The sequence below is a fragment of the Takifugu rubripes genome, chromosome 12, assembly GCF_901000725.2.
Source record: "Takifugu rubripes chromosome 12, fTakRub1.2, whole genome shotgun sequence".
NCBI classification, from domain to species: Eukaryota; Metazoa; Chordata; class Actinopteri; order Tetraodontiformes; family Tetraodontidae; genus Takifugu; species Takifugu rubripes.
Genome location: NC_042296.1, coordinates 3186998 through 3210690, shown reverse-complemented (window position 1 = coordinate 3210690; position 23693 = coordinate 3186998). Strand labels below are relative to the sequence as shown.

The window sequence follows — 23693 nt, the reverse complement described above, 5'->3', positions numbered from 1 at the left end:
CGTGATGCTGATGACACAAACACGGCGTCACGACACCCAGGAAAACCTGTTAGCTCTGCACCCACAGCGTGAGGCACCGGCACTATTTTTAAGTAGAAATCCATGTTCTATTTTAAGAGCGCTTTCTTTTACGCCCTCTTCCCCCGTCCCTGAAAGGCAACCACACGTCTGTGCGCTCGGCTCTGCTCCTCCCTCACAGTATCACCTCTGTGGATATAGTAGTCATTCAGACAGCTAATGTCAAACCACCAATTACACAGTCAGTTGCGTTTTATGTTGCTTCTCTTTTCTGGCTTTCTTCCTCCCTCCCTTATGCACCAACATCCACCCACCCAAGCACACTTGGCTACTCACGGCGGATCATATGTCAGGCATTTTCGTTTATCAGCGTGGTAATTACCCAGTAGCTCACCTCACGCCAATTCTGCTGGTACATTTAAGCCCTCGCTTAAACTAGCCCATTTAGCTGTCGCTGCGAAACCCCCTTTGTGCAAAATCTGAGCAAAGTTGCGACAAAAGTGGCCAAAACTTAACTCTCACCAGCCTCCTTCCCTTTAGTCGCTCTCTGTCTGTCCAAAAACCTCTCCGTCATTAGTGGGCTCCAAACCTCACGGAGGATGGTAATGACCTTCAGCCACAGCAGGCCGGCTCTCCGCTTGGTTATATAACAGCTGCGAGTGACACAGTTTGTTAGCAGACCTAATACTGCTTCCTTTTCCCATCTCTTCCGGGCTCTGCCTTCTGATCATCTGATCACACTGTTATCCGTGGTGCCGAATCAAAATCCCAAAGCTCGCTTGTGGTTTACATAAGCAATATTCATTTTTACAAAACTGGCATTTTCATTTTTATAGTGCTACTCCGCGATGCTAACAGTGTGTGCTGGGTGCAGTCGCTGCTAACGTTAATTAGCATCAGCTAAAGCTAGCTGTACCTCCTATTATGTACCTAGTATCTGACCAGAATCTCATCTAGGTGCTTAGCTGGAGAGCAACCAATCTGCATTTCTTTTTGGGTGATTCCAAAAGTTCAAAAGCTCTCTCTCCCCCCCCACACACACACTCTCTGCCCCCCCCCCCCCCTCTCTCACATGTTTGAACAAGCTGATTAGTTCTGGTGCTGCTTTGGTGAGCGCTGCTTTCTGTCATTAAAATGTTCTGGAGAACTTTCAAGTCAGCTACTTTGTTTCTCCCATTTCTGTGCTGTGTGTGTGTGTGTGTGTGTGTGTGTGCGCACATGTGTGTGTGTGTGTTTCCTTATTCTGGCCTCTTTCACAATCTGCACATAAATCAGATTATTTGAGGATCCTTGGTAAGTTTAGAGAGTTGGACCCTGCCTCTATCTATCTATCTATCTATCTATCTATCTATCTATCTATCTATCTATCTATCTATCTATCTATCTATCTATCTATCTATCTATCTATCTATCTATCTATCTATCTATCTATCTATCTATCTATCTATCTATCTATCCATCCATCCATCCATCCATCCATCCATCCATCCATCCATCCATCCATCCATCCATCCAAGCAAGTAAGTACAACTTAAGTTATTGACAATACTAAAATTTACTTTCTCTCCCTCTCCGTCTCTCTCTCTCACACACACACACTCACACACACACACACACAGGATCTGGGCATGCTGCCCACTGCATGCTAAGCTAATGAGATTGGCAAAGTGCCACATTTCCAATATCAGCAGTAACCTTTTTCCATTGACTCTTAAATACACGCGTGTGCACACGCTCGCGCACGCACGCCCACTGGAGGAAATTTGTAAATTCAGTATCAAATCATTTAGGAGACGCCAGCAGAACTGCGGTAATCAGATGAGAAGAACCGAAACAAACACGCAGTTGTGTTCCCACAGGCTGACGGAACGCAGGGAGGAATGCGCCGGCAGTTGGGAGGGGTTTGAAGATGACGGGATCGGGTTTGGGGATCGTGGCAGGCGTGTCTCAACAAGGATTCCAAATAAATGTAATGAGGGGTGCTGTGCGCTGAAATAACCCGCCACGAGCAGCAGCATCATTCACCAGACAGAACCTAAATTCTCCCAAATCCAGCTTGTTTCCATGAGCCGTCACTGGTTTTCCTTCTTCTTGGCTGCATCTTGTCCTGCATCCCAACTTGGACACAATACTTTCGCATGTCACAGACAATGACTCCTCTCTCCCAGAGACGCTGAAAGTGGGTGGAAATCACTTCGAATTTGCTTCAGTGTGCTAGAGAGCGCCGGCATGAAATTTTCATGACGCGGCGGACGCGAAATCTATGAAAATTTGATTATGAATCATACACTTGTTGTGGATCAGATGACTTCTGACTGGGAACAAAAACACAGGTGGGTCTTCAGGAAAGCACTGTCAAGCGCTACGTGCGTTTAGCAACACCGGTTGGTTCGTGCCTTGTTTTCCAAGTGCCTGCCGACAGCTTGCTCGGACCTGGGAGGGCAGCCTTTATTTGGATAAAATGAAATGAGCGAGGCTCGCGGCGCCTTAATGGAGCAGATAGATGTCACGATCAAACAGGCATTTGAGACAGAGCGACCTTGTTGGAGCTGACCTCGTGGCACGTGTGCTCGGGGTCGACTCAGCTCTTCCCGCGTATTAATCGCAGGCATTCATCTGAACTCCTGGCTGGTTGTCAGCGTTCCCAGTTGGACAGGAAATGCAGTTCAATAAGAAAACAACTAAGATCTCGATCAAACGCCCTGAAGGAAGAGCGGAGATTAAATACGGACAAGAATGTCTGTAGGGGACGGACTCCTTATATTGCTGAAGGTCTGCCTCTTTGGCCCACCAAAGCATTCCTCCAGATGGATCATGATTTAAGTCATTCATCATTTACTGAACTATATAAATGTTTCACAGTCATCCGGCAAGAAAGGGAAAAAAATAAAGAGGAATATGGTTCAGTCTTGGCCCAGAGCTGGGTGGTGTCAGGCGGGCCGCTCTCTGGCTGTGCATCGTCTGTCATTGAATACAGCCATCACGTGTCATCCTGAAGACATGTTTACATCAGAGCGGGTGCACGGCAAGCTAATTTCATTCTTAATGAACATGGCCGACATGGTTTTTGGTTCTGTTTTGCGGTCAGAAGTGTCTAAAGGAGAGTGGAGGCGGTGGATGTGAGGAGTCAGGGGTGACACCATCTTCAGCTGTTGAACTATTGAGCCTGTCGCCACGGTTACTGCCGAAGTAAGGGCCTTGGATGAAGAAAAGTAGAGATTTTAAAAGGGTGGATCCGTGCGGAAAGAGGAGGAGAGCTTGATGAGAGGTTGAGCTCTTCATTTAGACAATCATGACAGGGAAACTTCCCAACTTTGGTGTCTCGGATCAGGAGACCCAGTCACTCCGGAACAAACTTTAATCCGTGCTCAGTTTGTTTGCCCCAGTTTAGATTCCCCTGCTGGAACGGGTGGTTCACCCGCTCTGTTGATGCGGTTCCACGTTACCCGCAAGTGTATCGCTGAGAGGTTAGCGTGATGCTAGGTGTCTCGGACGCACACTCCTGATGTATCGGTTAACCTAACATGGATGATTGTGGGATGGGGGAGGTAGACTGGAGGATGTGGAGGATGCACAGGAAAGGTTCTGAGCCCATAATAGAGGCTTATAATCAGAACAATGGAGCCCGTTCAGCTTGAGACTGTTGTGGTAGCTGTCCGTGGTGCTGGACTGCCTGTTGCTTCTGTTGTCTGTGGGAAAACTGACCAAATGGGTTTGTGTTCTTTTGTCATTCATGACTTGAACAGAAACTGTTCCGCAGTTCCTCCTGTGTATGTCTGCAGCCTGAGGAGGTCAGCCCCCCCCCCCCTCCCTTTGTATAAGCTTTTGTGAAGGGTCGGAGGTGCAAATATAATTTCCCTGCAGAGATCAATAATGTCAAAGACTCTGCGTTTGTAATGAGCTTCTGAAAGCAGAACTCCCTGGGGTGACTGTATTTGATGCAGGCCAGCGACCTGCTCATTTCGGTTGCTGCTTTCTACTCACTAAGCATATCAGTTTCATAATTCATCGGTTGGACACGGCTGTCTTTGGGGCTCATTTTCCTGAATTAATCATTCGCCTAGAAAACAATCAATTTTCAGTCTAGACTGCGATCAATCACAACAGCAATGAGTTGCTTTAGCGCGTGCTGAAGGTGTACAGTTATCGACTGCAGTCCATTCTTCAAAAGGAAAAGAGACTTCCCAATTAAATCTACTTCCAGGTTCACAGGATTATAATGAAAGAGATTTATTTATTTTTACCAACCACATAAAGTGAAATAGAGGCATAAAGGAAAATGAGGGTGACATGTTTTTTTAAGCCTACAAAGTTGTTTTTTTTGTCTTAAGTAGTTCTGAAATGTCATAACTGTGCTTCCTTCCAACCTGGCTGTCCTGCCAGAGTTACTTTAGCAGATTTGGAACCTTTCAGTGTTCCTTTTTTAAAGCTTTCAGATCTTGCCAGGTTGGAACGAGAAGAGCAGATATAAAACCTGCAAAGAAAGAAGGCGATTGCGGGGAGCCGCCGCGTGGCCTCATTACGCTTTTCATTTGCCAAGAAAGATTTCTCCAAGATAGCCCCTGAATATAAGAGGAAAAGCAACGCTTCCCTCAGCTATGGCTGTGACGAGAGCCATTTTGGAATAAAACACGTGCCAGCTGAAGCTGAGGATGGTGGGGATAACCTGGGCGCTTCCAAGCAATTCATTTGCACAACAAAGTTCTCTGGAAAGTATGAAAAAGTTCCCTTTAATGGCATAAAAGATTGTAGTTTGCTCCACGGCGTACCTTAACATCTAAACTGTGCAGGGAGCTGCTATCCTAGTCATGCTAGACAGCACAAGCTAACGAACCCTCTGTGGTACAGTGGTGTAATCCGGTGTGTATTACTGGGGGTGTCTGGGACAAACACCACCACGACTTCCCTCCTTCATCTCTTCAGGATGCAGCAGACGTATGACTGACTGCACCGTTGACCAGGAGGACAACAAGGATGCTGTTTGGAGGCTGCGATCAGATGTGATTGTACAAGCACATTGTTTATGGCCAGAACAGGATAGAACATTAAACCTAGCATATTTGTTCCCGCCCACAGGCTGTTCTGTAGCTGCCGTTTACGACGGGAGTTCTGTTTTTGCTGTCGTTCCAGCATGTTCCACCAATGCTCCGTTGCCTTGGGAACCCATGAGTCCGAAGGCCAGGTCAATGCCTTTGGAACTTGGTCAAGTGCTCTGACGCATCCCCAAAGGAAATGAAGGGAGTGTCTAGTTTGCAATAAGCTATGGCAACGCTCGCAGTCACCCAAGTGGAAGGAACTATTGAGTTTCAATAGAACGTTGCTTTTAATTGCTTATTCTTTGGCATTCTTTCATCTGCACATCTATTCTTTCATTCATTCCTGCATTCAGCCAGTCTTTTCTGAAAATACAATTATTGAACTCTGTGTGTGTGTGTGTGTGTGTGTATGTGTGTTTGTTTTGGTGCAATGCAGTCTCCATGTTTATTTAAACAGATCTATTTATTAGAATAGATTTGATTAAGGGAAACAGCTTTTGGTGCACAGTGCAAATATGATGTCATCCCACGTCAAATCCTTGAGCCGCTCCGTTGACATTAAATAATGAAACATCTCTGAGCCCCCAACGACAGCACCAGTGATGATTTTACTGGCATATGGAAAGAAGTCACAGCTGTGAGCCCTGCGGCCAGAAACTGCAACTCATTTGAATTAAATATATCATCAAACCAACATTTGAGTAGGCAACGCTGCCATTTCTGCCCTGGCTGTTTCAAAAATCGAAATATTGTCTGATGCGACATCGGGGTTTATTTATTTGTTCAAATTACCAAAATAAAGCGAGTAAACAGGACAAAATTACAAAGGAACAACAGCAAGAGACGCCCACATCACCCTCCCTGAGGACGCATCACTCCCTTTAGCCGGCGTGCCACAGCCTGGCAGATGTGTTCAATGGCTCTTGTGAGTCACTTTGGTTCTGCGGAAGTGGATAAGTGTATATGGGCCCCACTGAATCCCATCTTAGAGTAAGTCTGAAGGCCCAGGCCCGTGGGTGACATATTTATGGGTGCAGCACTCAGATATGAGTCAACTAGCTTTAGCATTTCCACTTATGCATTAAACATTCCTGTAAAGTCCCATCCTTAGTCTCTTCATAAAGTGGCACAATGTCCAGGATTCCTACTGTTTTCAAGATGAATAATGCTACTTAAGACTAAACTGCTCTCCCGAGGCTCTTTATTGGAGACAGTTGAAGTAGGCGTTTAGCCTCTTAGCGTAAGTCTCTGTCTAAAACAGGGTGAAATGTTTCCTCTTTTATCTTTCCAATGTATGCCTCGAAGTTTGACTGTTCAGCAGTAGTTCCTATAGCTGTGTCAGGCTTTACATTCCCAAGATTGGGGAAGGGGGGATGGTTGGACAACATCATTCAGCAACAGCCTCGGTTTCCTACAGCTGTGGATGTCCTATTCAAATTGAACCGCAACAAAAAAAACCTCCTCTCGACCGACTGTCTTTAAATAAATCTCCTCAAGCCCTTTAGGGTACTTCAAGCAACATTCATAATATTCACTAAAAAACTAGGGCACGGACGAAATAAATGTGTGAGACACAATAAGACCGGCCTGGGGGCTGCTTCACTTGGCTTTCACTGTTAATTTTGCATACTCTTGCCCTTTATGTCACTTGTCATCACAGCGCGAGGTCGCATTACGACAGCAGGACGATATCATGTATTACATGAAGTTTCATTCGGCGGCGGCTAAATCGATTGCCGTGATTTGATTACGGTTTTGTACTTTGTCGGTGCGTAAGTGTGTCTGCGCATCACGGTTGCCAAGTTTGCTGCTCAGGCGCTTCATTGATCCGTTCTGGCAGAGCGAGGAGTTGGATCACCGCTAATCTGGCAACCCTGGAAATGTCAACTGATTATGTGTGTGTTCATGCCATAGATGGAGCCAGCGGACATGCGCACACATGCACACATCCTTGCGCTTCTATCTTTGTGAGGACTTTCATAGACATACTGCATTACCCAGCAAATGTCCTCACTTCTGAAAAATGGCCCCCTTAGCCAGTAAAATTAAAATTCTGCTACTCAACGTGTAGTAAGTATGAGAACACACACACACACACACACACACACAGGAAGATACTGGTTGAATCTGACATGATTAGTTGAGTGGAACTTGGCCTTTCATTGAAAATGAACAACCATCTCGACTTGAGTGGTTTAAAGGGCAAAGTCACGAAGTTGGAATGATTTTGCCGCTTCTATTAGGTTGATTGCTTTCTGCTGAAGGGTGTGAAAATAATGAAGGAGATAAATAAATAAATAAATAAATGTGATATTGCCTCATTTTCATTTGGACTGAACAGGCTCTTTAATCACCATTAGGGGGTGATAGTTGAGTGCCAAATCATTACCGAAAATCTTAAAGCACCACCGCTATGGTTTGCATGGCTCCTGAAACTCTTGGGCCTGTAGGCGCGTGTGTTCGCTGGCAACAAGGGAGGGATTTTAATCCGATCGCATGCGTTTTAGCTCTTAGTCTGCCATCTTTTGGTAATGTAATGGGAGTTTCATTCATATCTATTTGTCAGCTGTCACATCCAAAGACCCTTTTTTCTCTTCCAGCCTCCAGCTCATTGCCGCCTGCCACAATTCTGCCACAAGAGGGCAGCGCAACCAGAAATCCATATTCATCCAGCATTATAGATTATAGACCACTCACATAGCAATCTGCATGGTTTTTGACATGTTCAGGAATGTTCATACACTTTTTTAAGATCTAATCAAATTTGGCACCGTGCATTGCACAAGTTTATACTTACCAGTACTGACTGGTGTATTTTTGGTTCTGCGTAATCCCAACATGCAGCATTTGCCAGCATCAGCAAGTCGTGAACGCGTTGAGTTGCACACGCAGGTGCTTTGAGCTGGCAGGAATTACGATGTGCTTCACACGTGACAAAGACATAATAGCCTGTCAGCAGAACACCCAAGACCGTAAAGATTTAAAAGCTATTAAAAGACAAAGTGCTTGGAAACCACATGTCTCTAATCCAGTATTTCTGAGCTCTTCTTCTGACCTGCACATTCTGTTCTGACATCATCACTCCTGATGGGCTGTAGATCATTTGACTTTCACGTGGAGGATTATCTGTCAAGTCTTGCGGAGCTCCAATTGGAAGAATTGGAGCTATGTCGAGGGGAATGCAAAACATTTCATGATCCTACGTATTAATGCAAATCTAACCTTTACCAGTAAAATGTGCACACCTTTGCAATTTCGTTCAATCACCCAAACTTCACCTATCATCATCACATTTGCAAGCGTTATTACAGCCAAAGATCTAGCCGGATTCCTGATGGGAGGCACAAATATAAGTATTGTAAACTATAAATAGCTGACACCTTTCCAGCATTATACAAGGGGGAAAAACCCTCATATGATATATATTTTTTTCAAGCAAATGCATGGAACACTGAAAATAGTTGACATTTTCAGTAAGATAACTTGCAGTTGCAGCGTTATTAAGAAAAAAACACTCTCAAAGAGCTACAACATTTGAAAGAATCAAACATTTCACAGCTTGGGTTTGATACTAAGTTCAGGTACGGAAGGAGACCCTTTTCCAAGTGAAGGAACAAGCAATGAGGTTCAAATTATTATTGTGTCCAACTTGTATTATATTATAATGAACATGAAGCTGTGAAAGCTGGACTTTGAGTGATGGATGTTAAAATAAAGCACATTAATTTGATGTGTTTTTCATTAAAAATCATGCTTGATGGAAGAAAGGCCTGACTGGTTCAGTGTGTAGAGCAGCAGGGTTGTTTTATAACCAAGGTTATTGAGCCAATAACTGCGACTCCTTCTCATCATCCCACAGCAACATAACGGAGACACTAAAGTATGTTTTATATGAGTGGGGGAATGTCCCCTCTTGCTCTTCCCTCATGTCTGTCCGTGAGCCACCTTACCTGGAAATGTTCAACTCCTAAAACTGTGTTGATGGATAAATCTTCGCGCATTTGAGGCACATTTTCATGACATGTTCCTGCCACAGTGATGAAGGTGTGGTGTCAGAAGGGACAATGACTGGTAACAGTGGCATTAATCACAATACAACATCCAAGTTGCACAAATTCACAACCTTTTTTTAGGAATTGTTATGAAATCAGAGGAGACCCCACACTCCCCCAGGTCCAGTGGTGAGGAAGACAACTCTGTCCTCCCAGGACTCTAATTGTAAATCAGCGCCGTGCGTTTGCCACGCTCATGCCTCTGCCTCCCCGTGTGAAGTGAAATAAGGATCGTGAGTGATTTTCCCCGTCTCTTCCAGCCTGCAGAGGATGCACAACACCAGCTGTTGCTGCTGTGTAAGTGGGGAGGATGGAGAGTGGGGCGTTGGGGGGTTGGGCTGTGTGTTTATGACTCCTGTGGGGATTTCCCTCAAGAAAGGTGACAAAGTTATCCTCCCCGTGTCATCTTCCTTTGCTCTGGCAATCCCTTCCTCTCACACGAGGGGCGGGAGGAATGCCGAAGAAACTGACAATGAAGAATAGCGAAGAAAGGGAAGGTGAAAAACAAGTGGAGGCGCAGTGCAACACCTGAAGAATGGGATGGAGCACATCTCAGGGTGTGTGCACATGCTCATTAGTCCGATTGGAGCTGATGACGCTCAGCAGGCTAAAAACAATGGGAGTCCCCAAAGATGGCACTCGTCTGCCTGTTTGTCTCATTAATCCCAGCCGGGAAGGGTGGAAGAGTGTGTTTTACATCCTAGAGACTGGACATCTTTGTCTCCATGTAAATGTGGGAGATAAGCAGTAAACTCTTCCTATTTCCTCTTCACTTGCCTGTTGTAAATGCCGACTTACAATTCAACCCATCAGCCATTCACAGTCACACTGCAATGCAAACAACTCACCTAAATTGCCCATGCTTAGCATTCCTTCTGTGCTCCCAGTGACCTACTTTCTTGGAAAGCAGAATTTATTTTAGATTTATTAGTGAAAGTGAGTGCTCATCAGTCCTCTCACCTCCCCTTCTCACTCTTCCTTGTTGCTGCTTCCTTCCCGCGTGCCGCAACGTTCAAAACAGCTTCAAATCATAACAAGAGCGTCCATTTCTTCTGTTTCAGTTTACATCTACCGCGCGTTCTACTACATCCTGGAGGGGTTTTTAAATAGTAGAACGGTGTCTCTGTGGTCTAGCCCTGGTTGACAGGTTAGTTCGTTTTTTAAAAGAGGACTGAATAAAGTTAAACTAAGGTTTATTCTTGATTAATAGCATAATCACTATAATTGCCTGTTATTATCAATTACGAATATGTTTTATATTAAATTAAGCTCAGTATTTACATGTCGTTTTACATAATATTAAGGAATAAAGTATAAAAAAAACAACTTTCATATATCTTTTGTCATTTTACTTATAATTGCTGTTTAACAATTCATCAAAAGGACCAACATGCAATAAACCCGGAAATTAACAGCTTATCTGTAAAACTGTTAACATGAAGGAAAAATAAACATTTGTTATCCAACCTCTGTCTTAACGACCAAGCTCAGCACCATCTTGGATGAGATGGACTTGAATGGGGGGGGGTCTGGATATGACACTGTGAGCTCTTGAATCCTCCTGGCTCACCAGTCTCTTAAACTGCTGGACTCCAGTTCAGACGCTAGTGGAACAAGGCTTGATGGATACTTCCTGGAATGCTTTGATACTTACTTTAAACTCAGTTCATTCTTGACCAATGAGTTCAACGTCCCCTGCCTGGATCAAAGCCACAAAGAGTGATCACAATAAAAGACTGAAGACAAATGTTGTGTCACCATGGTGATGATGATGCGATGATAATTACTGAAGGCAGGGTTTAGCTTTAATTAAGGTGATTTATTTACATGGACAACCTACAAAATAAAATGTTGGGAATATAATAATGAGAAGGAATAGAAGGAATAACTAAACTACAAACCTTTAGCTCAGACTTTCACTGGATCACTGTGAAACTCTCTATGACCATTAGCACTGCAACTAAAGTGCACCCAATTATCCAAGGCAATATGACCTAGTTAACAACTGTTGCATACTAATAACTGACTCCTCATTAGTATAAAAAGAGAGGCAACGCTTACAGTGTGATTCTTGGAGGAAACATGATGTAATATTACACTTGGTGCACAGCAGTGTGCTACAACTTGAGGACAGGTCAAAAAAGGAATGTTATTTTGGACTTTGAAACATTAATTGTATTTCAAATAGGTGAATTTCTTGAAAGTGACAATGAATCTTTGACAAAAAGGATTGTGGAGGACTCACCGCAAATTTATTAACAATATGAAATGCTACTGGTTAGATTCCCCTCTGGGTGTCTGCACGCTACAGCAATCTGGTTTAGAAGATATCCCAGTGTGTGTGTGCGTGCGTGTGTGTGTGTGCCTGTGTGTATATGTTTAATTTTCTTCCCTCCCTTTTTTAAAAGCTGGCCTTAAGAATAATGTAAGCCTTTGCAAATCTCAAAAGTGCGTCCTGGCATGGAGCCACATCGTTCTCCAAGTCGTTCTTGAGCAATCCCAACATGGTACACAGAGCGTATGCTAACAGTAACGTATGGAGGTAGGTAGGAAAATAACAAGTGTTAACAAAAGAGTGGAACGAAACAGCATTATTCAACTTGAAATAAATGTTTAATGAGTCCTAATCAATTGTTTGAGTCAAACAATTGATGTTTAATGCGTTCAGTGTGTTAAGAGTTGATTATAAAGGGCTTACTGAAGGTCATGGTATAACTGTTTCATGTCTACTCCAGATAGTTGCACGTTAACTGGGATATATTCTTTGTTCTTCGCGCTCCCATGTGGATCCCTCCTTATTTTCTTTGTAGCGTCACACTTGCGTGTAAGTCTTTTATGTTCATCAGTAGGAGTCACATTGTTATTTCTCTCTGAATGTGTGTTTTTTTTTATTATTATATTTTAGTCGTTTTTTTACAGGCGTCCCTGAAACCGATCTGCTCTGGAGGCATTCATCGCATTTCAGAGACAAGTCCAGATAATTAAAATGTCTCTTTCAATATCTCCCATTTCAAGTTGCTGGAAAATGAGTCATAAAAAGGGGCAATAAAGCCCCCTATTATGTTTGAGCAAAGTAGGTGAGTAATAATTAGCATTGCAGGCCAACATCGCCTCGCTAGGCTGTTCTTGAGCAATAACAATTAAAACTATCAGTGATTACAGGCGGGTTATTATTATTTAGATGAATGCAGTAGCAGCCTCGGTTTTGATCGCTTTAACAGCGGTGTTAGCAGGACGCACAGGAATTTCGAAGTACAAAGTGGAGCCCCCCCCCATCCCAATTCGGGTGGCGTGTTCATGTGTTTTTAAGCTGCTTCCTAATTCAACGGCAGCCCTGCACTAATGAGCACATGGAGAATATCACTTGCTTGATAATACCCACCATGCTGGTTAAAGAAGCCCTTTTACCCAGTCTCCCCCTCCGCAGCCTGTATCCGGCTTGTTTACAATGCCTCAATCATCCACATTTATCTTAATATCTTTCCTTCTCAACCTTTATCTCTCCCCTGTGCCCGTTCTCTTCTTCTCTTGCAGTATCTCTATCTTGTCGTCCCGTTCTTCCTCTGACTGACAGTGTTATAAATTGATTTTCAGCCCGGTGTGTTCCCTCTGCCTCTCTCCAGGCATTTCCCTTATTTAGCCCCCACCAATCCAGGGTATAGTCTAGACCACAGGCCAACTCTGTCAGTAGCAGTGCAGAGCGGTCTAATTCTTGGCTGACAGTGGAACGTCTCAAACGTGTGCGCTGTCCTTTGTTGCACATCTGCCTTTGCACGCGTCCTCGTCCCCCCGCCCGCCCCACCAACGCCCCACACTTTTTAAAATTGTTTTCCTGAGCATCTTAGGCCATTTTCTACCAAAACAAGCTGAAGAAAATGGACAGATGCAATCATTTTCACGAGGCGGAGCGCTCTCCTTGAAATTAACTAACAACACATTCCAACACGCGCACATCTCATTTTTACCCCTTCAGCTTGAGTGCTGCTGTGATCTGAATATTGATTGGACGGTTTGTGTGCCTACAACGATGGGATTGGTCAGTTTGTTCCGCCGTTCTTTAATCATAAATGAGAGTCGGGGAGATTAAATAGAATAGCCCTTTAAGCGAATCTGGTATCACTGACATCCCAAGAGAGAGGAAGAGATGCAGGAAGAAGACGGGGGAGATGAAAGAGGGATGGTAAAAAGAAAGAGGGAGGGGAAGATGGAAAAGAATCAAAGGAGTGTTCCGGTATGTCTGCACTGTAAATGTGCTACTTTACATTACAGCGTGTGCGTACAAGACTTATGAGTACGACCAACCAAAGGAGAAGCTGCGGATGCCAAGCGACCTTGAGAGGGTACTGGGGGACCCATTCCACTGAAGAATGGGGTAATATCATGGTTTCCTCATTTGAGAGTCAGCACCACGTGGAAAGAGTTATATTGATCTCAGGGTTCACAGGGTTCACGACAGCACCAGTAATTGATTTCACCCTGTGTTTTTTACAGCGCATGGAGTCAAATCATCTTAATGTTCGGCGATTTTTATTCATTTGCACGTTCATTTTGGTGTGGTCGGAATGATTTCGCCCACTTCCCCATAATGTATCGCCATAATGGAGGAGTGGGCGGGGCCCCGGAGTCTGTCTACATCAGGGCAAACGCCGCCGCCGCCGCAGCGAGTCACATGGGCGTGGTTTGCAGGAAAAACAGCCCCTTGTGAAATTCCGCACACTTCACGGCACAATTCCTGAAAAGTTCTGATGGCAACAGATGTTTCTCCTTCCACGCTCATGGCATGCACGCTGCCACACCATATAAGCCGCTTCCTTGCACACTTTAGGCCATCTTTATTGCAGCTCTGCCCTGTCTTATTGTTTCTGCCCTCTGAGGCTGCGGCCAACAAAGTGGTACTGAAGGTGACGCGTGCTTTGCATGTTTCCACCCAAAGAAATTGAAAAAGGCTCATTGCGGCCTAATGCAGGTCATATAATAGCTTGAAAAGGTCGGCAGCTTACATCAGAGGGCCAGGGGAGACAAGAGAGAGGCTGATATTCACAGTTGCACCTGAGAGCCCTCCCCATGCACCTTCAGGTTGCGCAAGAAAGCCTCCACTTAATACCAAATGGTCCCGAAACACTGTGTACGCCAAACCGGCGATGACGCGACGCTATGCTGTATACAAGACGTTCAAGATGAGATATTTCTTTGATGAGAGCGATCAGGCACGCATCGCTGAGCAGGGGTTCATTAAATCCACTCAATTCAAGAAGCAGATTTTCGTCTTTGTCTTTAAGCTGCTTTTATCCAGGCGAGGTTTTGCTGAGCATGCACGCTCTTTTCCAGTTAAACCCTTCTCCTCATTAGGACCAGCCCACACTGTCACACCTGGGAGCGACCGTGTCCAACGATAAATCTTTTACCATTAGCGTCGCTCCAAATGATTTCCTTTTCAGCGACACAGCTTAGTGTCGTGGCTCGCTCGACCCCGCAAAAAGTCCGACCGCCATATTGTTGGACAGTGATTAATGCTGAGGACTCGTGGAATTTAATTCAAAGAAATAAGTGATTCCTTTTCTGAAGAAGAATTACAGTTTCCCAGGGTTTCATCAATAAAAGGAGTGAGACTTTAATGGCTTTAATTTAAGGGAAAAATGTAGATTTCCTAACTTAAAATAAACCAAACCAAAACAAAGCAATCTCCCCTCTGGTCTCTTCATGTTTGAACTGGGATGCATAGACACAAATGAGTCACTGTGTTGCACCTGTGTGAACCTTTCGGTGTCCTGGTATGCCTGTCTAGCTCCCGTGACCCTGTGTGTGTGCATGTGTGCGTGCGTGTGTGTGTGGGTGTGTGTGTGTGTGGACTGGCTGTCAGTTTCGGTCTGGTAGTCAGCATAATTAGAAGTCTCTCTTTAAGCCCTGTCTCCTTGCTGCTGTTTCTCTCGCCACCGCCACTCCTCTTCACCTCTCCCTTCCCCTCACGCCATCCTCACACATTCTACACCTCCCTCTCTCTCACTTCCTCCCCCCACATCTCTCTGGCCCTGAGTGATGAGCTTTAAATCATCCTTTCATTGTTCGTGCAAGATGAACAAGGAGAAATCTGTCCTTTTCTCTCTGTTTATTCTGCACTCTGTCTCCGTCCTCCTGTCCCTGCTTCACTCTTTCCTCTCCTCTCTGTGCATCCCAGCTTATCAGTTTAATGAAGTTGCTTCATTTTGATTAAGACACCCTCGATTCTTTGTCTGCAGTCTTTGCGGGTGTCTTGGCAATATGCAAGATGAATTTAGGATAGCCGTTATGACTTTACAGTATAAGCCACCATTGTATTAGTGTCGCAGTTGCTTTGACTGGTGCACAATATGGTCAAATATTAGTTTTGGAAGGAGATCAAAACCAATCCTGGGCTCCAGATGGTTCAAAAACAGCTTTTAATGGACTAAATCCGACACACATTTAGCCTCAACCAAGGGACTGGAGACCCAATGGTGCTACTCAAATAATCCATGCAAACAGGGACGTGCTGTTCTGGTGGCATGTGCAGCACCAGTAGTAACCAGTAGGACGGCAGCATCCAGTTTGTTGATTGGGCAAACAGCCGTGTTTCAATCACGTGACACGGACTGTTAAATGCAGAAGAAGTGCTGCCCTTTGTCCCCAGGCGAGGACTGCGGGTCCTTGTGCTGCTGCCTCACATAGCCCATAAGTACATGTACGTACTTGGCTTTAGAGCTGGTCTGTTTGTCCCCGTTATTTACATTTCCCAACTTATTAGATAATCCTCCAACCCTCCCAATGATTGACTGTGGACAGTCTGCAAAATTCCCATAAAGTGCAATACAGTATTTCACTTGGGTCCGTACATCCATCCCAATATATCCAGGTACAAAAGTAAAACACTCTTTAAACTGAGTTAACACCTTTCTCCTGATACATTTCCAACTGGACGACATCCCTGGCTCCTGTTGTAACATCACACTATAAATAAGACCATTTGCTTGGTTAATACATTTATTTGCTTGGCAGAAAACATCATTATTCTCCACTACGGCCCCATTGGGAGCGTAACAAAGACTCCTACTATCATAAATTCACTCTTTAGTGCAGCAACTAACTCGACTGGATGGCTAGCAAATACATGTCTGTGTTAATGTGTTAATGTTACTTACAGGTGATTCGGGTTGGGCACTTGAAGGCATCCCATTTCTGCAGCAAAGATTCCATCCAAGCTGTTCTCCACGAGCTTTTGTTTTCCCCCTTTTTAAATGGCATTTTACTTTGTTCTCTAGCTAAATGTTATCTCACACGTACACGCAGTGTTCCACCAAAAAGACTTTAATTTAAAAGGAAAAATACAAGAGGAGGAAAACTGATGAGATCTGGAAGCCTTTAGTATCTGCCTGTTTACCTCGGCTGAGCCGCTGCTCCGTGAAGCATAAATCCTGTTTAACTTTAATCATAAAAATCTAATTCCTGTTGGAGAACAGACACGACCCCCCCTGCTGTAAGGAAATGTAAGAAAAGCAAATGGTGATGATCTCTCTGCGCAGGGGTCGTAGCAGCAGGTCACTATGACCATGTGGGGTTGGAAGTGTGTGTGAGTGTGTGTCCTCCACACTGGCAGCGCTTGTGAAAGCATAAAGATGTCGTCTTTAATTGCGCCACTTGATGGTGTCGGTTATTAGATGTCTCTGTCATTGCCTTGGAATGGCTCCGCAAATAAGGATTAGACACGCGCACGTTTTTTTGTTTTTTCCCTTTTTTTCTGCTTTGGGTTCTGTCCTGGATAATTGGCTGGAAAGGCATCCAGCGGGATCGTTCTGTCGTCCCCGTGGCCTCGGCTGCCATGCTAAATAACAAGGCTCATAAACATGAGAGACAGGAGGATGATCACCCTGATCCAGCTCGGGTGTAGGTGTGTGACGCCTTTGCCGAACGGTACCGAACAGAAGCAGAGCCCTAGCATGGTGCCAAAATGAAATTAGCACAGCTAAACCGCTAAATTGATGGGTTTCCTTGATGTATTAATGGCACGGCACTATCGGAACACGTCCACCAAGTAGCACAACAGCAATCTTCCTTTATGCGTTAATGTCCTCGGCAACGGTGATGTTAGATTCCTCCTCACCTTCAAGGTTTTCAGTAAGCTTTCCCAGCAATCCATCTCCTCCGTGGAAGTGGAGAGTCTCTCTTCGGGGATCAATACCGCAGCTTCAGCGACAACAAAAAAAAAGTTCCTGACTGAGTCTGGACGCTCCAAGGATTTTATCCAGCACCTGCGGTGCCTTGATATAAAAGGTTCATTAAAATCAAAAAGGGGGTGATAATGGCGTTGATGTGAACTAGAGTCTGAAGAGATCATTACCATTTCCATTTTACAATTTAGGCATTTAGCAGCCTCAATAATCCAGCGAGATTTAGTGTAAGTGCACCAAGAGAATGAGCTTTGCTTCTAATTTATCAGAACACACAGCATTTGCGAGAAAGTCCAGAGGATTAAATCTAATTCTACACTCCCCTTCCTGGCAATCCTTTTCAAACTATGATCAGATAGAGCCCTAACATAAGCACAGACGGGCCCACTCGCAGCGTCTCTCGGTACCTTTGAGAAGACATGTTATTCCAAGGAGGAACCTGACCTGAACACGGGGACTCAGATATGTAAACAGCATTTTTAGAATAAAATCCCCCTTTTAGAGGTTCTCTTGTGTCACTGTGACAATCACCCCGGAAACACCGTCCTGACATTTGCCAGCGCCAGGCTGCAGCCACACAGGGTAGTCACTTCAGCGTTAATTTAGCCTGCTTTATTAAAATTCTGCCTCTCCACATCTCCCGCTCCTTTCGTTGCGCCCTCTTTCCCATCACAATCCCAGAGCTATAATGAGGAGTCCACAGTAGCTCATTAGGAACCCGCCACATTTTCCCTTCTTCCTATCTAAAGAAATCATTAAGTGCTCTTTATGTTGCTCCGCATGTGCGAGACCTGTCACATTTACTGCCATTTTCTCCTGTAATAGTCACAGCGTGTGCAGGGTGGGAAAAAGGTCCTTCATCATAATTGCTAATTGCTGAGAGTGACCATCCATCCATCTGTCCATATAGCGCTCATCCCAGCAGTCACCAGACAAGAGGCGCCACACACTCACGTTTTAATCTCTAATCAACTCAATGTGCGCATTTGTTAACTCTGGAAGGCAACCAGAAGAGAAACTAACACAGACATGAGGGGGGACAGGCAAAGTCCACAAAGACCGGAGCTAGAAGCGAGCCTTTAGCTATGGCACAACTGCGCTAGCACCTGCACCACTGTAAATAAACCCGTTTAAGGCTATCGGGACGTGGCATGAATCCAGGAGCCGGCCAAGTAGGGAGGGGCTCCACAAACAACTGTTTCCCCCACAGGGTGTGTGTTTCTTTGTTGTAGGAAATCTGAAGTGGCATAAGTCGACCCAATGGAACCGTCGTGTTATGTGACTAGCAATGGAGTTTTCCGGAGCTTTTTAAAAATGGCTTTTTTTTTGTGGGGTCTCAGTGCAGATTTAAGTCTCTGGTAGTCAGTTTTATTCAATATCTCTCAATTGCCGCTCAGTTTCCTTCATTTTGTTTGAGTAGCATCCACTTTTTTCTTGTTTTTTTACTCTAATGTACATCTTAAAGTCAGACTTTTATGTGCACATCAGAGTAACTGCGGTTTTCCTCATTTGCAAAGCCACTGTGCATCTTCACATATCAGCCACTGATGAGCAAAAACAAAGAAGTAGCTAGCCATTGATCTTGTTCAGGCCCACTCTGTGGATCCAACAAGATGTTCCGGTCATTTATCGATCCGGCCCATTAAGTCAGGAAGACTGATGGATCTGGTCTTACTGAGTTTCTCTTATATTAAGGGACATGGGTTCAAACACCCCCACGCCGAATATGAATGTTGCTCTAAAGCAGAAACTGACCTTTGCCCCTGTTCTCCATAAAGAAGAGAGGACCTTCAGGACCTGCAGTCTATACACACACTCATATTATGTCAGCTAAAAGCGATTATTCGATGCAAAGCTGACCTATGGTTGCCTCGTGCTGGGCTTCTTGCTTACAGATGCTTGTGTGTCGTAGTGTGCAGGAGTGTGAAGACCCCCCGAGTCTGAAACCGAAGCTCTGCCAGACAGCTTTGATTGACATCACTGAAACAAAATGACGCGGATCGCGGGGCTACGTGTGCATGCGGGTCGATGCGCGAGCATTCTTTCCGTTTGATCCAGGTCGGCCAAACTGACCAGACTCATGCTAACGACGTCTCCCCTTTCTCTCCTTTAGGTTTTATCTACACATGCGGTGGTGCTCTGAAAGGCAGGAACGGTAGTATAGAATCCCCAGGGTTTCCCTACGGCTACCCCAACGGGGCAAACTGCACCTGGGTCATCGTCGGGGAGGAAGGAAGCAGAATCCAGCTCATCTTCTTATCGTTCGCCATCGAGGAAGAATACGACTTTCTGTCCTTGTACGACGGGCACCCACATCCTGCCAACTTCAGGACCAGGTAGGAAAAGTCGAAGGAAAACCTTCATTCCATTTGCTTCAATTTGCTCACTGTGTAATTAGGTTTTCTATTTAATCTGCCATCGTTTTACAGCATCATCGTGCTGTAATCACCATCAAAAGAGGAACAAAAACACAGCATACCTGTTGGAGTGTTTCATAGTTTAATGCAATAATTACAATGAGCAGGCGGCGCAGCTGCGTTACAGCTGAAGCTGAACGAGCACACAATCCTATACTTTTGATACGCATTCGCTGTGTGAGAGGGGGGTAAGGGCTGGAATAAAATGGCATCACACCAGAACAAAAGAGACAGTGTTGCGTTAAAGTGCTCACCATAAAGAGCTACGCGAGGAACTCCGATTCCTGAAAGCTCAAAATTAAACCAAAGCCAGGGGAAGAAAAACTCATTTCGCTGAAGCTATTAAACTCTTCCCGGCTCCTATCAGAGAAGCCATAACGGATGATACCTTGTCTTTAAATCCAATAATATTACACACGTTCTTGCGTCCTTTAATGAACATTAAATAATTGAGAAGGTTTTTCTCTGCTGGTCCACCTCAGTCCATGTCCCAACAGTGGTGCAGAGCCTCGGGTCAGGCGCCCTGCAGCCAACAACAACCTTGTGTAAAGTATATTTGAACAGAATGCATATGCAGCCAAGGCGTTAAAGGTCGCTGTTACGCCATTTTTAGCCACAGCTTATGGACGTGAGGGGGAATTATGAGCGCTGTTACCAAATCGCTGCTTTGCATTGTTAGCATGGCGGTGCAGCTTCCAGTGTCGCTGAGGTTCCAGCCTGAAGTTAGAAATGAGTTTCTTTGATTAGATCAGTCGGAGTGTGAGGAAACTGCTGCTGATGGTGCTGTAGGCAAGCGAATCTGCTCTGGCTCCGTTCAGGCAGACAGATGTGAATCATGAGATAAAATGAGCCCTTTTATTCTTTTGGTTCAAGGAGGATCATTTTATACTAGCCAACTGTAATAATCTAACTTTCTCTGGCTGGAGAGAGGCTTTCAGTGCTCTGATTGCCACACAATTAAACAAGAAATATAATGAAATAGGACAGAGGAGTGTGACCGTGTGATTTTCCTACTTTAATGTCATACCAAATTCTGCAGGGGGATGGAGAGAGAGATCAAGCAGATAGAAGGGGAGACAAAGTCAAAGATGCCCTCTGTGCTCTTATTGGTTGATCTGGATTTCCTGCTTATCCAAGATAACAGGGAAGGATGCCCTATCTGAGCCCACAGATATGCACACAAGTATCCGCTGTGCACTCACGAGTGTGCGTCAGATTTATCGTCCCCGCAGTCACAATCGCTCCGCTAGTTAAGCTAAATTACCTCGGAACTCTGCTGCTCAATCGCTGCGCTTCCCCTCGCCGTGCACTCACACGAGCACGCCCAGGCCTTGGACGCGGGGCAAAATGGTGATTAAAAGGTCCAATCCATTAACAAGAAAATGGTAATTATGGGGAGAGTGATTAGCAGGGACGATGCGGCTACATGGACGCGTGCTCACCGTGCGCAAGCGGCAGCTCTCTTCTTCCTTTTTACGCCTCTGCTGGAAATGGGCCGAGAGTCATTATGGCCTCAAGGTTGTCCAGTCTTTTCATTTGTTTATAGCATCCTTGTGAAAGCCATCAACCCCAAGGATGAACTGGAGAGATGGTCTCCAGAGGTCAAAGATGCCGCCAAATAATGAACAAGGTCGCAGGTCAAAACCCAAAAACTGACCAGGTCAGTGTTAGTTGAAGACCATCTTATAGTCAGCACTTTATGTCCACGCAGCCACGTTTGACAAATTTTATTGGACTTCAAGGACATTAGGGTTTGTTGGGAGGCACATTTAGAAGGGGAACACAGGCAGATGTGCAGCATTCATCGCTGCTGTTGGGGTCAACTAATGCAAACAGATGACTGAGAGCGTCTCAGAGTTGGCGTCGAGGGAAACGCCGAAGTTCCAGCTGGGACCAGGAGAGGAACCAGCTGGCGCCTGTGCGCAGATGAGTCAAATGATTACCAGGCATCCATCTGAAACCTGTCGCACGCTGCCCATATTTCGCCGTAACTCAACAGTTACGTTCCCCGCCTTATCTGTTGCAGAAATTATTGGCAGTTTCTTGTCTCGCCCCTGCAACTTTTTGAGTGACGGCGACGTCAACAAACACAGGAATAAATGGAGCGAAAAGCCGTAAATAGCAGGTTTTACACCACACCTTATTGTTGTGTTCTCCTGTTGGCCAGCGGGGGAGGACGGTGGGGAGGGATGTGCTTTCTCTGTATGTATAATTACGTCTTTAAGCCAGCAAATATGTTGAAGAGAACAACTGTTCCTAATTTACTGAAAGGAGCCACCCAATGTTGCGCCTCACCTGGAAGAACACCAACGTTTGGTTGAGGAATTATCAATCACATCCTCGCTGCTGGATCTCAAGATGATCAAATTGCTTTAATTAGAATCCAAATAAGAAGCTTCCACGTAGGTCTGTTTGGAGTTTTGATGATTACGGGAGCCTGTAAATGTCTCTCTGTTGACTGCTTTATATTTGGACAGTTTGGTTGGAGTCATTAAAACTGGATGGACGATGGATGAGTAGATGGATGGATTCAAATGTTCAACCAAGGGCGAAACAGTGTGACTGCGTCCGCAGCAGACCTCCAGGATTAACACAGGAAATGAGCAGATTGTGAGGAGATGTGGGTCTAGTTTAATTAGTGCTTGTTGCCGACGTCCAAAAAGCTCAGACAAAAACTGAAATGATGAAAATGTAAATGCGAGATGGAAGTGAGAGGAATGCGCCTCTCCTTCGGATGATATTTAAACGCTCGTAATTCCCGATTATGTAACGAGCCCTTTTTTATTAACGAACGTACCCCCTCTGATAATGAAACCTCTGCTGAAGTAAAGCAGTGGGACCAGTTTGGGACACATCACAGCCTTTTCACACTTGACTTCAGCCTCTTTCTCACTTGTGTTACTTTTGTCCTTTGGACGTGAGATTAAGTCTGCAAAGTCAAGCTCGCCGCAACTGTTGCTGACGTTGTACCCGGACGCTTTATGAATATTTAACCAAAGCAATCTGTCAATGTGTCTCTTCAATCTACTCCGTCGCCTGCTTACCCGGTTGCACAACAGTTTTTCTAAAGTTTTGCTGAAACTTTGAGACCTACCCTCAGTGTCTTCCTGCCAGCTGGTACTGTTAATTAACATATAGAGCTGTGCGTGGTCAACGCTAGGGTGCGTTTGCCTGCCTCCTCCATCCCAACACACTCCTGGATCACCCAGAAGAAAATGTTCTCCAAATTTGATTTAGGGGCAATCTTTGGAATGCTATTATTAAGAATTTCTATTTCAAGAAACTCTTGGCCCACAGTCGTTCCATTTCATTTTCAGAGCTACTGGCCTGTAATATTTGGCCCTGATTCACTGCTATTTCTTAATTACTTTTTTATGTTTTGATTGCTTTTATTCTTGAATTTTATAGCGAGTACATTTTTTTTTAATGTGGACGAGATAAAGAATAAATGAAAGTGCTTCACATTTCATTTACAACTACATTTACACACCTTAGCATGATTGAGACCATTAACGTTTGCATTTATTCACCTAAAACACAAGGAGCAGGTAACAAAACCGAACCACGTAGCGCTGGAATGAAACCTGTCACCTCATGTTACTATCCTGTGGCTACTTAACTCACATGTCTACTTGTTTGGTCTGTGGAAAATAGCTGAAAATAGCTAAATTTTTTAGCCAAGTCTGATATATTCCATCAATAAGTTGATTTCCTTCCCATACTAGGACAGTGGTCCAAATACACACCCTTGTCACACGTAATATCTATTATTGACAATATATTCCATACTATTAACTAACCTGCTGACTGCCTAAATTATGCAATAAAACATCCATATCCCTATCTCGTGTAAGAAACACAGTGCCAGACCTGAAGGTTATTTTTCTGAGGTATCACATGGGCAGTTCTGAGACGTGCTAGCCGTGAGTCCGGAGGGGCCGACAGAGTAGCTGACGCAGAGGCACTTACCTTTAGGCAGTGGCGGTGAGC

At 44.8% G+C, this 23693-nt stretch overlaps 1 protein-coding gene across 9 annotated transcripts in view; it reads left to right on the top strand.

Moving 5' to 3' along the window:
- The window catches only part of csmd3b (CUB and Sushi multiple domains 3b), a 210047-nt gene that overhangs the window by 35268 nt on the left and 151086 nt on the right, over positions 1–23693 (top strand). For all 9 annotated transcript variants that reach the window (XM_029845206.1, XM_029845212.1, XM_029845210.1 and 6 more), the window contains one exon: positions 19400–19622. In XM_029845206.1, the coding sequence (XP_029701066.1) occupies positions 19400–19622 (223 nt within the window). The remainder of the gene's footprint in view (positions 1–19399; positions 19623–23693) is intronic.